The 17,404-nt window shown below is 44.7% G+C and overlaps 1 protein-coding gene across 1 annotated transcript in view; it reads left to right on the top strand.

Moving 5' to 3' along the window:
* The first annotated feature begins 300 nt into the window (after positions 1–300).
* Positions 301–17,404, top strand: part of LOC140210637 (deoxynucleoside triphosphate triphosphohydrolase SAMHD1-like) — a 70,033-nt gene continuing 52,929 nt past the window's right edge. The window contains exons 1-3 of the mRNA XM_072279773.1: positions 301–475; positions 2,099–2,165; positions 9,346–9,415. Of these exons, the coding sequence (XP_072135874.1) occupies positions 301–475; positions 2,099–2,165; positions 9,346–9,415 (312 nt within the window). The remainder of the gene's footprint in view (positions 476–2,098; positions 2,166–9,345; positions 9,416–17,404) is intronic.

Raw genomic sequence — 17,404 nt, 5'->3', positions numbered from 1 at the left:
GTGTGAGACTGGAAATGAGCTGCCAGCGGGAGCTCGATTTCAGCGTTTAAGTGAAGTCTGGACAGGTACCTGGATGGTAGGGGTATGGAGGGTTATGGTCTCGGTGCGGGTCGATGGGAGCAGGCAGTTTAAGTGTTTCGGCACGGACTAGATGGGCCGAAGGGCCTCTTTCCGCGCTGTACTTTTCTATGAACAAGTGTGGGGAAGAGGGCGTCAATCCTCGAGGTACGTCACACCTGTCAGTCACGGGCAGTGTGCAGGTGTAGTCTGTGCGATGTGTTGGATGCTCAGAGAGGCGAGATGAGCAGCAAGAGACAGCGGTCCTGCACCTCTGACGGAGCGGCCGCGGGCAGCAGTACCGCGAAGCGCAGAGCTTTTTCGCCGAAAAAATCGAATTTCCTGGAATGGAGCGTGGACGATGTGTGCGGATTCCTGTGGATGCAAGGCTTGGAACAGTTCGAGAAGTTGTTCAGAGGCAAGTATGGAATCAGAAAAATGTACAAAACCTTTCCTCCTGCGCTTATTTCATCAATGATACACGAGATTCTGCAGGTACTGGAAACCCAGAGCATCACACGCCAAATGCTGCCGTAACTCAGTATCTGTAAATTGGAATAAACAGTCGACGTTTCGATGGGGCAGAGAAGAAGGTCGGGGGGGGGGGGAAGGAGTACAAGATGGCAGGTGAGGGGGAAGGTGGGTGGATGGAGGAGTGGGACATGAAGTCAGAAGCTGGGAGGCGGTGATAGGGGAAGAGGTAAAGAGGGAATGTGATTGGCGAGGACAGTGGACCATGGAAAAAAGGGAAAGAGGAGAGGAACCAGGGAAGCTGATGGGCAGGTGAGGAGGAGAGAAGTGATAAAAGGTGAACTGGAATAGGGAATGGAGAAAGGGTAAAGGGCGAGGATGAGAAATTATCCGAATTTAGAGAAATCGATGTTCATGCCAACCCAGAAAGTATTTTAGAAGAAAGAAATCCCCAGTCAATTCGGAGCATCAGGGAGACAAGAGCTTTGAATATAATTTGACAGAGGAATTTAAGCTCCCCATTATTAAATTCTCAACCATAATAGCAGGGTTCCCGAGCTCGGCAGAAAAGCACGCTCCATTCCTCTGTCAATGATTCCGAATAAGCATCCATTCGGTATGTAATTGCTATTACACGCGTCAGGTTGATGTCAAGGTTTTTTTGAGGACGACTTAGCAAGCAGCGACAGGTGTACCCACAACGACTGCGGGATGAACAGACTTCTCCCTGCCTCGCTGGGAAGACCTACCTCACAACTTTGATACCGAGAAATAGAGTTGATGAAGGAACATGTGGTGTTTACTGTTCATCCCAGTCTTTCCCTGTGGATTTCCTCACAACAGTTCAGCCACACGCCAAACACAGGAAGAGGGGCGGCGTCTCCTAGATCAGCTCCGTTTCTTGGTGTTAAACAAGCGGAGCGAGTGTTCCCCAGGGACACAGACAGAAAATCATAAACACATGAGATTGTTCAGATGCTGGAAATCGAGAAAGTCACAAACAAACTGCCGGAGAAACTCGGCAGGTCAGGTGCCATCTATGGAAATGGATAAACAATTGATGTTTCGGACCGAGACCCTTCTTCAGGACTGCAAAGGAAGGAGGAAGCCGCCAGAATGAAATGGTAGCAAGAGGGAAAGAGGGACAGTTCAGAAGGTGATAGGTGACTTCAGGTGTGTGGAATAGGCAGGTTTGCTAGGCATGCGGTCGTTCCGGGTACACGTGTAATTTCTAACGAAGTTGTCTAAAAACACTGAACTTGTGTTCTATTAGTCACATACCGAACGTACTCAGTTTGCCGTGAGCTGCGTATTCGGCGTCACTGGGAGAGAGATGGTGCGTGCTCTGCTGCCGGGTTCGGGTCGGCAGATGTTAGGGTTGCGACTTTTATTCATAGAAAGCTTAAATTCTGCTCACAAGTTGTTGGCAAAAGCCGTGTGTTCCGTGCTGCTCCTGATCGACAGGGTGCTGGTAGTCTTTCTAAAACACCGTGTAGGTTTTGTGGTCCGAGAGCAGGAATGATTCTTACTGAATTTTGCTTTTGCTTTTCTGTATACACTCTCTCAACAGATAAAAACATATCCGGCACAACCCTGCCGAAACTGACAGTGGATGAATTGGAAAACATCGGCGTGAGGTAAGCATAACCCGAGTCAGTGAGGGGAGCGGTAGTAGGCGGGACTGAAATGACAGGAGGAATGAGGCATCGGAACAGAGACAGTCATGACTATTTCTCTTGGGTGTGGGGCACCGCGAAGAAAGATAGAATCCTCATCTCTGTATTTGTCTGCACTTGAATGTTCACGGGTCCCATATTCACCAATCCACCTATCGAATGGTGAAAGGCCTTGATAGAATGGATGTGGTGAGGCTGTTTCCTCTGGTGGGAGAGTCGAAACCGGGAGGACACAGCCTCGGAATAGAGGGACGTCCTTTTAGAACGGAGATGAGGAATTTGTTCAGCCAGAATGAGGCAAATCTGTGGAATTAGTTGCAACAGCCAGCTGTGGAGATCAAGTCTTTATAAGACGATAAGATATAGGAGCAAAAGTAGGCCACTCGACCCATCGAGTCTGCTCCACCATTCAATCATGGGCTGTTCCAATTCTTCCAGTCGTCCCCACTCCCCTGCCTTCTCCCCATGCCCTTTGATGCCCTGGCTAATCAAGAACCTCTCTATCACTGCCTTAAATACACCCCATGACCTGGCCTCCACAGCTGCTCGTGGCAAAAAAAATTCCACAGATTTACCACCCTCTGACTAAAGTAATTTCTCCGCATCTCTGTTCTAACTGGACGTCCTTCAATCCTGAATTCATGCTCCCTTGTCCTACACTTCCCTACCATGGGAAATAACTTTGCCATATCTAATCTGTTCAGATCTTTTAACATTCAGAATGTTTCTGTGAGATCCCCACTCATTTTCCTGAACTCCAGGGAATACAGCCCAAGAACTGCCAGACGTTCCTCATTCCTGGAATCATTCTCGTGAATCTTCTCTGAACCCGCTCCAAAGTCAGTGTATCCTTTCTAAAATAAGGAGCACAAAACTGCACACAACTCTCCAAGTGTGGTCTCACGAGTTCCTTATAGAGCCTCAAAATCATGTCCCTGCTCTTATATTCTAAACGTCAAAAAATGAATGCCAACATTGCATTCACCTTCTTCACCACTGACTCAGCCTTGAGGTTAAACTTTAGGGTACCCTGCACAAGGACTCCCAAGTCCCTTTGCATCTCTGCATTTTGAATTCTCTCTCCATCTAAATAACTGTCTGCCCGTCTATTTCTTCCACCAAGGTGCATGACTATAAACTTTCCAACATTGTATATCATTAGCTACTCCTTTGCCTATTCCCTTAAACTATCTCTGCAGACTCTCTGTTTAGAAACGTAGAAACCCAGAAAACCTACAGCACAATACAGGCCCTTCAGCCCACATTGCTGTGCTGAACATGTACTTACTTTAGAAATTACCAAGGTTACCCATGGCCCTCTATTTTTCTAAGCTCCATGTTTCATCAACACTACCCGCTCCTCCACCTATCTTTGTATCATCGGCAAATTTAGCCACAAATCCATTAATGCCGTTGTCCAAATCATTGACATACATTGTAAAAAGCAGTGGTCCCAACACCAACCCCTGTGGAGCTCCACTGGTAACCGGCATTGAGCTAGAATCAGATCCCTTTATTCCCACTCTCTGCTTTCTGCCGATCAGCCAATGCTCCACCCATGCTAGTAACTTCCCTGTAATTTCATGGGCTCTTATCTCGCTAAGCAGCCTCATGTGCAGCACCTTGTCAAAGGTCTCCCATAAATCCAAGTACACCACATCTACTGCATCTTCTTTGCCTACCCTGCTTATAATTTCCTCAAAAAACTGCAGTCGGTTAGTCAGGCAGGATATTCCTTTCAGGAAACCATGCTGGCTTTGGCCTATCTTGTCATGTGCCTCCAGGTACTCTGTAATCTCAACCTAACAATCCATTCCAATAACTTCCCAACCACTGATGTCAGGCTAACAGGTCTATAGTTTCCTTTCTGCTGCCTCCCACCCTTCTTAAATAGTGGAGTAACATTTGCAATTTTCCAGTCATCCGGTACAATGCCAGAATCTATTGATTCTTGAAAGAGCATCGTTAGTGCCTCCACAGTCTCTCCAGCTACTTCCTTCAGAACCCGAGGGTGCATTCCAACAGGTCCAGGAGATTTATTCACCCCCAGACCATTAAGCTTCCTGAGCATCTTCTCAGTCGTAAATTTCACTGCACAAACTTCACTTCCCTGACACTCTTGAATGTCTTCCACTGTGAAGACCTGTGTGTGTGTGTGTGTGGTGGGCATGGCATTTCATTTGTTCTCCTGGGCTCCCTGATTGCGGCAAACCTGAATCTCATCTAACCTGCAGCATAAATACCCCAGCTTTCCATCCACTTATCGCCAGATCTTTGCTTCTGCCAGTGTGGTAGTTCACATTCTAGGCCGCTTAAAATTGTGTATTCTAAATTTTGTTTCCTGGCTGTTGTTTGCCTGTGTTAACTGATTCTCTGTGTTAACAGGAGCATTGCATGCCGCCTGCCTTCCCGTTCGTCCTCCTGCCTGCCGTTCTCCTCTAGCCACGCTCACACCTTTGTTTGCATTCCTTCACTTGTCAGCCACAGAAGTGTCCCTCTTCCATTCGAAAATTTATTCTTACTTGGAATATATCTGTCTTGCACTTTCCTTATTTTTCACAGAAACTCCAGCCATTGCAGCTCTGCTGTCCTTCCTGCTAGCGTCCCTTTCCAGTCAACTTTGGCCAGTTTCACTCCCATGCCATTGTAATTTCCTTTATTCCACTAAAATACCAACACATTGAATTTAGTTTCTCCTTTTCAAATTTCAAAGTGAACTGGATCATATTGTAATCACTTCTTCCTAAGGGTTCCTTAACCTTAAGCTCTCTTATCATCTCCAGATCATTGCACAACACCCAATCCAATACATCCAATCCCCTAGTGGGCTCAGCAACAAACTGTTCTAAAAATCCATCCCTTAGACATTCTACAAATTCTCTCTCGAGGTCCAGTACTGGCCTAGTTTTCCCAATCCACTTTCATGTTAAAAGCACCAACAATGATCATGACATTACCTTTCTGACACGCCTTTTCTATCTCCAGCTGTAATTTGTAATCCACATCCCGACTGCTGTTTGGAGGCCTGTATACAACTGCCATTAGGGTCCTTTTACCCTTGCCATTACTTAACTCAACCCATGCAGACTCTACACCTTCCAATCCTATGTCATCCCTTTCTAATGATTTAATATTATTTCCTATACACAGGGCCACACCACCCCCTCTGCCTACTAACCTATCGTTTTGATACACCATATATCCTTGGACATTCAGCTCCCAATGGCAGCTATCCTTTAGCCAAGTTTCAAAGATGGCCACAAGGCCATACTGGCAATCTGTAGCTGATTTTCAAGATTGTCCATTTTATTTCTTATGCTGTATGTGTTCAAATATAACACTTACAGTCCAGTATTTGTTGCTGCCTGTTTTAACAGCACCACACCTCTATTGTCCTGTAACTCATCCCATAGGCTGTGATGATGCTTCATCTCGTGCTTGTCCTTTCTATTATCTCTTTTGCACGCTATCTTTGATTTATATCTGTTTTCCCCTTCCTCAGTCCTATCACTCCGGTCCCCATCCCCCTGCCAAATTAGTTTTAACCCTCCCTAACAGCTGTATTAAACCTGCCTGCTAGGATAATGGACCCATTTGGGTTCAGGGTAATCCGTCCTTTTTTGTACAGGTCATACCTCCCCCAGAAGAGGCCCCATCGGTTGAGGAACATAAAGCCCTGCTCCCTACACCAGCCTCTCAGCCACGCAGTAATATGCCTGGTCATGTTATTCTTGCGCTCGTTAGCACGTGGCACAGGCAGCAATCCTGAGATTACTACCCTGGAAGTCCTGCTTTTCAGTTTCCTACCCAACTCTCTGAATTCTCTCTTCAGGACTTCCTTCCTTTTTCTATTTGTCATTGGCACCAATGTATATTTAAAACAGAGGTTGACAGATTCTTGATTGGTTACAGCATGAAAGGGTATGGGGAGAAGGTAGGAGATGAGGGCTGAGAGGAAAATTGAATCAGCATGATGAAATGGCAGAGCAGACTCGATGGGCTGAATGACCTATTTCTGCCCCTATATCTTATGGTCTTATGGTCAATGACTTGGCCTCCAAGTGACAATGGATTTTACAAATTCACCACACTCTGGTTAAAGAAATTCCTGTTCCAAACAGACGTCCCTCTATTCTGAGACCATTTCCTCTGGTCCTAGACTCCACCCTCTCCCCCCACAACTATAGGAAATATCCTTTCCATATCTACTGTAGCTGGGCTTTTCAATATTTGATACATTTCAACGTGATTCCCTCTCATTCATCTCATCTCCAGTGAGTACAGACCCAGAAACATTACGTGCTCCTCAGACCTTAACTGGACTTTTTTTTCCCCCAGCATCATTCTCGTGAGCTTCCTCTGAATGGTCTCCAATGCCAGCACATATGTTCTTTGATAAGGGGCCCAAAACTGCTCACAATACTGTAGGTGAGGCCTCACCAATGTCTTACACAGCCCCAGCATTATATCCTTACTTTTATTAACTAGGTGCCTTGAAATGAATGCTAACATTGCATTTGCCTTCTTCACCTCTGACTCAACCTGCAAATTAACCTTTCAGGAATCCTGCATGAGGACTCCCAAGTCTCTTTGCACCTCAGATTTTTGAATATTTTCTCCATTTCAAAAATAATCTGCACTTTTATTTCTTCGATCAAAGTGCATAACCATACCTTCCAACACTATATTCCATCTGCAACTTATTTGCCCATTCTCCTAATCTGTCTAAGTCCTTCTGTAGCCACTCTGCTTCCTCAATACTACCTGTCCTTCCACCTACTTTCATATTGTCCACAAACTTGGCGACAAAGTCATTAATTCTGTCATCCAAATCATTGACATATAATGCAAAAATAGGCAGCCTCAACACAGACCGCTGTGGAAGACCACTAGTCACCGGCTACCAAACGGAAAAAGCTCTTTCTAGTAATAGTATCATTCCCCTAATGTCATGGCCTCCTAACTTGTTAAGCAGCCTCATTGTCAAAGGCCTTCTGAAAATCCAAGTAGACAATATCCATCAATTCTCCTTGTTTATCCTGCTTATTATTTCTTCAGGCAAGATTTTCCCTTGAGGAAACCATGCTAACTATGGCCTATTTTCTCATGTGCCTCCAAATTCCCTGAAACCATGTCCTTAACCATTGACTCCAACATTTTAACAACCACTGAGGTCAGCCTAATTGGCCTATAATTTCCTTTTTTTTTGTCTTTCTCCCTTCTTGAAAAGTGGAGTGACATTTGTAATTTTCCAGTCCTCCAGAACTATGTCAGAATCCATTGGTTCTTGAAAGGTCATTACTAATGCCACTTCTTTGTCCATTTTCCTAATCTGCCTTAGTCCTGCTTCCTCAACACCACCTGCCCCTCCACCTATCTACGTATCATCCGGATGTCTATGATGTCATCCATCTCTCTTGAAGTACAATGGTTTTTTTACAAACTTGGGCTAAAGGTATAGAGACCCTGTGATGCTCAGTCATCAAGATCTCCCTCTCGGCCTCACCGCTGTCGTCCAAAGGAAAGCAAAGCAATATGTCTTGCACCAGCTTGGCTGCAGGAGTTGCCGGAAGGATGTTCAGTGACGTACATCTGCCTTAGAGGCTCCACTCCGAATTTTCTGTCTGGGTTTACTCCCGTAGCCTTTGTCTCTCCCAAGGCTGCCCACAAGGCAGTGGGGCTATTTACCCAGAGCTGGGGAACTGGTTCAAGAGCAGCAGGGTGTGTCCACACACCGGTGGGCCTGCGTGTTACGTGTGCAGGGGCCAGACCTCCTCCCTGTCCTCTGTAGTTCAGCTTGAGTTCAAAAGGAGTTCAGTTTACATGTGTAACCAGCCAGGAGGCACTACATGAGCCTGCTGTTGGAGAGACTATGTACTGGCAGGGAGAGCCTTAAGCATTCACCTCTGCTTTTCACGAGACTGCTAACAATGGAGGAAGCTGAAAGTCAGAGCGACAAGCACTACGCACTACACTACCACGTTAGACGCATCACAACAACCATTTCTCTGAATACTTCTCCATCAAAGCCATCAATTTTGTCATCTAAATCATTGACATATAACGTCAAAAAAGAAGTTCTCCTTACACCGACCACTGAGGAACACCACTAGTCACCATCAACCAAACAGAAAAGGCCACCTTTATTCACACTCATTGTCTCCTGCCACTGTCAGTTCTGCTCAGTGATGCTAGTTTCCTGCCATTTGTGGTTCCCAACAGCTGCCCCAAACCCCGCTCTGTGTTTTTCGTTGTCTTGTTCACCAAATTGTCGATGCTCAACATCCCAGAACTCTGTGTGATGAAGAACGCATTTTTCTGATCTCTGACTATTAATTTTAACATGAGATCCTGTAGCTGCTAGAAATCCAGAGTAGAACACAAAAAAAGCCAGAGGACCCCAGCAGTTTGGATGAGACCCTGATGAAGGGTTTTGGCCCAAAATGTCGACTCTATTACTTTCCATAGATGCTACCTAACCTGTTGAGTTCCTTAGACTGTTAATTTTCAGTCCGGCATTCACAGACACCATTGCTGTGGAGTTTGTGCAATCTCCACAACTTCCCATAACACCAGTAATCAGGATCAAACCTGGGTTATCGGGGCTGTGAGACAGTGCTCTACGAGCTTGCCACCCTGCAGCTATTCCAGATAGATATTGTATGGAGTTTACTTCACTGTGTTTGTTACCGAGCAGTATATAGATAGTTTGTTAGTTAAACCAACTACCCAATACTGGAGCATAGACTGCCAGCAACAGCGGACTAGAGTCCTCTGTTCTGAGCCAGCTGAGAGGTGGTCCTAGATGACAGAAGGTCGATTGGCCCTGTGGCTTCCACAGACTTTCTACAGAACAACCTCATATGACATCAAGTCGAAGATCCTTCCTCGCCCAGGAATGATATCCTTGGAGTTTTTGTTGGTATTGCTGTAGCTCTGTGTTTTTATGGGATGGGATGATTAGCCCCATGTCCAATCCTCCTCCTTTTGCAGCTGGGCTTGGGACCATTCAGAGAGGAGCTACTATATGGATGGCTGGGAATTAATATTGGATGTAGTGTGGACATATTTTGCTGTGTATCAAAGTTCCCTCATTACCCTGGAGATGACTGTTGTGATTGCTGTTCTATTTTCCATCTAGAGACCAGGGAAATCGAATAAATCTTTTCAGGTGCATCAATGACCTCTTGCAGTGGTGTTTTGAGACAAAGGTAAGATAATATCCCTGCCAGGGGCATGAAAGCGTCACTGGGCTTCTGTTAATTATCACTCTGGTTCAGTCACAGTGTTGAGATTTGAAGCAGGTTAGAAGCTGGCTGAAGTTAATGGATGCCTAGAGACGAATAAGGGACAAATAAACCGCATGATCCAGTGAGAAGTAACTGTCAGCTGAACCAGGGACTCACTACTCCACAGAGGGAATACAGTGTGGGTAGGTGACTTGAATGGGGCCTTCGTAAATGAAAGGACTGAACGGAGAAGACATTTCCATTGGTGAGGGAAAGTGTCACACAAGGTTATGCAAATCACAATAGTGTGGAATGTGGAGCCTGTCCCTCCCTGGTGTGGTGGGGGGAGGTGCATGAAACACATAACAGATAAAACCAAAGGCAAGGTAAGTCAAAGTAAAAATTTATTATGAAAGTACACATATGTTACCATATCATACTTCTTGATTGAAACAATACAGGCCCTTTGGCCCACCAAGCTGTGCCGAACATGTCCTTACCTTAGAAATTACTTCGGGTTAACTATAGCCCTCTATTTTTCTGAGCTCCATGTACCTATCCAGGAGTCTCTTAAAAGACCATATCATATATCGGGCCATTGATAGGATGCAGAACTGGGCTGAGAAAGTGGCAGATGGAGTTCAACCCAGATAAGTGTGAAGTGGTTAATTTTGGTAGGTCAAATATGACGGCAGAATATAGTATTAATGGTAAAACCCTTGGCAGTGTGGAGGATCAGAGGGATCTTGGGGTTCGAGTCCATAGGACACTCAAAGCTGCTGCGCAGGTTGACTCTGTGGTTAAGAAGGCATATGTTGCATTGGCCTCCATCAGTCACAGGATTGAGTTTAGGAGCCAAGAGGTAATGTTGCAGCTATATAGGACCCTGGTCAGACCCCAGTTGGAGTACTCTGCTCAATTTTGATCGCCTCAATATAGGAAGGATGTGGAGACCATAGAAAGGGTGCAGAGGAGATTTACAAGGATATTGCCTGGAATTGGGAGCATGTCTTACGAGAATAGGTTGAGTGAACTCGGCCTTTTCTCCTTGGAGTGACGGAGGATGAGACGTGACCTGATAGAGGTGTATCAGATGATGAGAGACATTGATCGTGTGCATAGTCAGAGGCTGAAATGGCTCGCACGAGAGGACACAGTTTTAAGGTGCTTGGAAGTAGGTAATGAGGAGATGTCAGGGGTAAGGTTTTTACGCAGAGTGGTAAGTGCATGGAATGGGCTGCCGGCGATGGTGGTGGAGACAGATACGATAGGGTCTTTTTAGAGACTTCTGGACAGGTACATGGAGCTTAGAAAAATAGAGGACTATGGGTAAGCCTAGGTAGTTCGAAGGTAGGGACATGTTCAGCACAGTTTTGTGGGCCGAAGGGCCTGTATTGTGCTGTTGGTTTTCTATGTTTCTATGTATCCACCACCACCACCGTCGCCTGTAGCCCACTCACCACTCTTTTCTTTTCTTCTTGACTAGATTTACAACAGTCTTTGTACACCACGGTTCCTGTACCCTACCATCCTTTCCCTGTCTCAGTGAAATGTACCTATGCAGAACTCCACGCAAATATCCCCTGAACACTTGCCACATTTTTTCCATACATTTCCCTGAGAACATCTGTTCCCAATTTATGCTTCCAAGTTCCTGCCCGATAGCCTCATATTTCCCCTTACTCCAATTAAACACTTTCTAACTTGTCTGTTCCTATCCCCCTCCAATGCTATGGTAAAGGAGATAGAATTGTGATCACTATCTGCAAAATGCTCTCCCACTGAGAGACCTGACACTTGACCAGTTTCATTTCCCAATACCAGATCAAGTACAGCCTCTCCTCTTGTAGGCTTATCTACACATTGTGTCAGGAGGACATCCTGAACACACCTAACAAACTCCACCCCATCTAAACCCCTTGCTTTAGTGAGATGCCAAGTGATATTTGGGAAGTCAAAATCTCCCAGCACGACAACCCTGTTATTATTACACTTTTCCAGAATCTGTCTCCCTATCTGCTCCTCGGTGTCCCCATTACTATTGGGTGGTCTATAAAAAACTCCCAGTAGAGTTATTCACCCCTTCCTATTCCTAACTTCCACCCATAGAGACTCCATAGACAATCCCTCCATGACTTCCTCCTTTTCTGCAGCCGTGACACTATCTCTGATCAACAGTGCCACGCCCCCACCTCTTTGGCCTCCCTCCCTGTCCTTTCTGAAACATCTAAAGCCTGGCACACAAACTAACCGTTCCTGCCCCTGAGCCATCCAAGTTTCTGTAATGGCCACAACATCATAGCTCCAAGTACTGATCCACGCTTTAAGCTCATCTGCTTTGTTCATAATACTCCTTGCATTAAAATAGACACATCTCATACCATCGGTCTGAGCGCATCCCTTCGCTATCACCTGCCTATCCTCCCTCTCTCACTGTCTCCAAACTTTCTCTATTTATGAGCCAACCGCCTCTTCCTCCATCTCTTCCGTTTGGTTCCCACCCCCCAGTAATTCATTTTATTGCAGGAATTTATAGGAAAATAAATAAATACAATAGAATTAATGAAAAAACATCCATGAACCAAACCTCACAAACAACCACTGTCTATATGATATAGGAGCCGAATTAATGGACACTCTCTTTCTGAGACACCGCTCCCTAAAGATGTCCTGGGTACTTTGTAGGGTAGCCCAAGATGGAGCTGACTAGATTTACAACCATCTGCAGCTTCTTTCGGTCCTGTGCAGTAGCCCCTCCATACCAGACAGTGATGCAGCCTGTCAGAGTGCTCTGCACAGTATAACTATAGAAGTTTTTGAGTGTATTTGTTGACGTCAAATCTCCTAATAACTCCTAATAAAGTATAGCCGCTGTCCTGCCTTCTATATAACTACATCGATATGTTGGGACAAAGTTTGATCCTCAGAGATCTTGACACTCAGGTACTTGAAGCTACTCACTCTCTCCACTTCTGATCCCACTATGAGGATTGGTATGTGCTCCTTTGTCTTACGCCTCCTGAAATCCACAATCAGCTCTATCGTCTTACTGACATTGAGTGCCAGGTTGTTGCTGCGACACCATTCGACTAGTTGGCATAGCTCATTCATGTACACCCTCTCGTCACCACCTGAGATTCGACCAACAATGGTTGTATCATCAGCAAATTTATAGATGGTATTTGAGCTATGCCTAGACACACAGTCGTGTGTATATAGAGAGTAGAGCAGTGGGCTAAGCACACATCCCTGAGGTGCGTCAGTGCTGATCGTCAGCAAGGAGGAGATGTTATCACCAATCTGCACAGACTGTGGTCTTCCAGTTAGGAAGCCGAAGATCCAATTGCAGTGGGAGGTACAGAGGCCCAGGTTCTGCAACTTCTCAATCAGGATTGTGGGAATGATGGTATTAAATGCTGAGCTATAGTCGATGAACAGCATCCTGACGTAGGTGTTTGTGTTGTCTAGCTGGTCAAAAGCCACGTGGAGAGATCTTGAGATTGCATCTGCTGTTGAGCTATTATAGTGATAGGCAAATTGCAATGGGTCCAGGTCCTTGCTGAGGCAGGAGTTCAGTCTAGTCACAACCAATCTCTCAAAGCATTTCATCACTGTCGATGTGAGTGCTACCAGGCGATAGTCATTAAGGCAGCCCACATTATTCTTCATGAGCACTGGTATGATTGTTGCCTTTTTGAAGCAAGTGAGAATGTCTGCCCGTAGCAGGGAGAGGCTCAGTTGCAGTCAGTGGGATGAGTTGCAATGTAAAAGTCTGACAAGATCGAAACTGGTGAATACAGGACTGGAAGTGTTATATTTGATGTGCGCGGTATACGGAATACAGTAGATGAACTTGCAGCGCAGTTACAGATTGGCATGTATGATGATGGAGGCATCTCTGAATCATGGCTGAAAGAAGATCACAGCTGGGAGCTTAACATCCAAGGATACACATTGTATCGAATGGACAAGCAGGATGGCAGGAGGGGTTGGAAAGGCTCTGTTAGTAAAAAATGAAATCAAATCATTAGAAAGAGATGACATAGGGTCAGGGGGTGGAGAATCATTGTGAGTAGAACAAAGGAACTGCAAGGATAAAAGACCCCGATGAGATTTATTTACAGAGAGATTTATTCACAGATCCCCCAACCCATAGTAAGCATGTGATCTACAAATTCCAATGGGAAATAGAAACTACATGCCAAAAGGGCAATATTACAATAGTCATGGGGATTTCAATATGAGCATAGATTGCAAAAATCAGGTGGGTGTTGAATCCGAAGAGGGGGAATTTCTAGAATGCCTATGAGATGTTATTTTAGAGCAGCTTGTGGTTGAGCCGACTAGGGGATCAGATATTTTGGATTGGGTGTTGTGCAATGAACTGGAAAAGAACCCTTAGGACAAGTGATCATAATATGATGGAATTCACCCTGACGTTACAGTGCAGTAAAGGGAACTACAGAGGCACCAGAGAGGAGTTAGCTAAAACTGATTGGAAAAGAACACTGGCAGGGATGATGGCAAAGCAGCAATGGTTGGAATTTCTGGAAGCAATTCAGAAGGCATAAGATATATACATCCCAAAGAGGAAGAAGTATTCTGAAGGCAGGATGACACAACTGTAGTGAACAAAAGAAGTCAAAGCCAACATAAAAGCCAAAGTGAAGGCATATAATAGAGCAAACATTAGTGGGAAGTTAGAGGATTGGAAAGCTTTTAAAAACAAACAGGCAACTAAAAAGTCATTAAGAAAGAAAAGATGGAATACAAATGTAAGCTAGTCAGTAATATTAAAGGGAAAATCAAAAGTTTCTTCAGATACGTAAAGTGTAAAAGAGAAGCAGGAGTGGATATCGGACCTGTGGAAAATGATGTTGGAGAAGTAGTAATGGGGACAAGAAATGGCAGGCAATCTGAATAAGTATTTTGCATTAGTCTTCATTGTGAAAAACATTAGCAGTATGGTGGAAGTTCCAGAGTGTCAGGGGTCATGAAGTGTGTGAAGTTACCATTACTAGTGAGAAGTTTCTAGAGAATTGAAAGGTCTGAAGGTACATAGATCATGTGGACCAGATGGTGTACACAGTGGGGTTCTGAAAGAGGTTGCTAAAGAGTTTGTGAAGGCATTGGTAGTGATTTTTCAAGAACCATTAGGTTCAGGTATGATTCTGGAAGACTGAAACATTGCAAACGTCACTCCACTCTTCAAGAAGGGTGAAAGGAAGAAGAAAGGAAATTATAGGCCAGTTAGTCTAACCTCAGTGGTTGGGAAGATGTTGGATTCAATTGTTAAGGATGAGATCTCAGGGTAACTGGAGGCACATGATACAATAAGTCATAGTTGGCATGGTTTCCTCAAGGGGAAATCTTGCCTGACAAATCTGTTGGAATTCTTTGAAGAAATAACAAGCAAGATAGACAAAAGAGAATCAGTTGATGTTGTATACTTGGATTTTCAGAAGGCCTTTGACAAGCTGCCACCCATGAGGCTGCTTAACAAGGGTCCATGGTATTTTAGGAAGGATACCAGCATGAACAACACAGTGGCTGTTTGACAGGAGGCAAAGAGTGGAAATAAAGCGAGTCTTTTCTAGTTAGCTGCCAGAGACTAGTGTTGTTTCACAGGGGTCTGTGCTGGAACCATTGCTTTTTATGTTATATGTCAATGACTTGGATGATAGAATTGATGGCTTTGTGGTAAAGTTTGCAGATGATTTGAAGATAGGTGGAGGGCCAAGTAGTTTTGAGGAAGTAGAGAGACTATAGAAGGGCTTGGACAGATTAAGAGAACTGGCTAAGAAGTGGCATACGGAATATATTGTCGGTAAGTGCATGGTCTTGCACATTGGTAGAAGAAAGTAAAGGGTTGACTATTTTCTAAATGAAGAAAAATACAAAGAATTAAGGTACAAGGGGACTTGGAAGTCCTTGTGCAGGATTCCAAAAGGTTAATTTGCAGGTTGAGTCTGTGGTGAGGAAGGAAAATGTGAAGTTCGCATTCATTTCAAAAGGACTAGAATATAAAAGCAAGGATGTTATGTTCAGGCTTTATAAAGCACTGGTGAGGCCTCATCTGGAGTATTGTGAGCTGTTTGGGCCCTTTTTTTTAGAAAGGATGTGCTGACATTGGAGTGGGTTCAAAGGAGATTCACAAAAATGATTCTAGGATTGAATGTCTTGTCATAGGTGAGTATCTGATGGCATTGGGCCTCCACTCACTAGAGTTTACAAGAATGAAGGGTGATCTAACTGAAACCCATTGAAAGGCCAATGGCTTCAATTAATTGAAAGGTTGAAAGGTGAGAGAGTCTAGGACCAGAAGATACTGCCTGAGAATAGACAGGCATCCTTTTAGAATGGATATGAGGAGGGATTTCTTTAGCCAGAGAGTGGCAAGTCTATGGAATTCTTTGCCACAAAATGCTGTGGAAACTGCCTTTATGGATAGTTCAGGCAAAGGTTGATAGATTATTGATTAGTCAGGGCATGAAGGGTTACAGGAGAAGGCAGTTGATTGGGGCTGAGAGGGAAATGGATCAGCCATGATGAAATGGGGGAGCAGACTCGATGGGCCAAATGGCCTAAATCTGCTCCTAAATCTTATGCTCTTAAGTGGGGAAGGAATTGTTGGTGATGGTCAGGGCTGTATTCATCACTTTCTGTAGACATCTCCATTTCTGGGCATTGGTGTTTCCATGTCAGTCCATGATGTAACCAGGTAGAATACTCTCCACTGTGCATCTATAGAAGTTTGTCATAATTTGAGATGACATGCCAAACCTAGCTCAAGTTTATTGTTATTCAACCATATACATGAATTCCACCAAATAAATCAACATTCCTCTGGACCAATGTGCACAACACAGTATATGCTACCTTAATTTGTTGTGTGTGACTTATATTACTACAAGTAAACTGACAAACAGTACAACACAAATCAAAGTAAACTATGTAATCTGCATATTCAATGAAACCTGGGTGGTGGCGGGGAGTTGTGTAGTGTCAGGGCCTGGGGAAAGAAGCTGTTTCCTAACCTAACAGTCCTTGACCTAGTGCTATGGTACCTCCTGCCTGATGGTAGGGGGCCAAAGAGATTGTTGGAGTGATGGGAAGGATCATTGACAATGCAAAGGCCCTGAGCATGCAGTGCTCCAAATAAACTTCTCCGCAAACTTCTCAGAAAGTAGAGGCACTATTGTGCCACCTTTCTGATGGTACTTACATGCATGTCCCTAGGCAGGTCCTCTGATATGACAATGCCATGCAATTTATAGCTACTGATCCTCTCCACCTCAGATCCTCTGATGAGGACTTGCTCATGGATCTCCAGCTGTGATAAGGCACTGCCACCTATGATAATTACTTCTATGGTTTTAGTGACTTTCGGTCAGATGTTTTTGTTATGGCACTACAAGACCATGAGACATTGGAGCAGAATTAGGCCATTCAGCCCATCAAGTCTGCTCCACCATTCCATCATGACTGATGCTGGATTCCACTCAACCCCATACACCTGCCTATTCACCATATTCTTTTATGCACTGACTGATAAAGAAACAATCAACTTCCGCCTTAAATATTTAGAACAGTACAGCACACACAGCACATTACAGGCCCTTCGGCCCACAATGTTGTGCCGACCCTCAAACCCTGCCTCCCATATAACCCCCAACCTTAGATTCCTCCATATACCTGTCTAGTAGTTTCTTAAACTTCACGTGTGTATCTGCCTCCACCACTGACTCAGGCAGTGCATTCCACGCACCAACCACTCTCTGAGTAAAAAACCTTCCTCTAATATCCCCCTTGAACGTCCCACCCCTTACCTTAAAGCCACGTCCTCTTGTATTCAGCAGTGGTGCCCTGGGGAAGAGGCGCTGGCTATCCACTCTATCTATTCCTCTTATTATTTGTCTCTATCATGTCTCCTCTCATCCTCCTTCTCTCCAAAGACTAAAGCCCTAGCTC

The sequence above is a fragment of the Mobula birostris genome, chromosome 2 (genome assembly GCF_030028105.1).
Source record: "Mobula birostris isolate sMobBir1 chromosome 2, sMobBir1.hap1, whole genome shotgun sequence".
NCBI classification, from domain to species: Eukaryota; Metazoa; Chordata; class Chondrichthyes; order Myliobatiformes; family Myliobatidae; genus Mobula; species Mobula birostris.
Note: the sequence above shows the minus strand (reverse complement) of the source record. Positions and strands in the feature narration are given on the sequence as shown.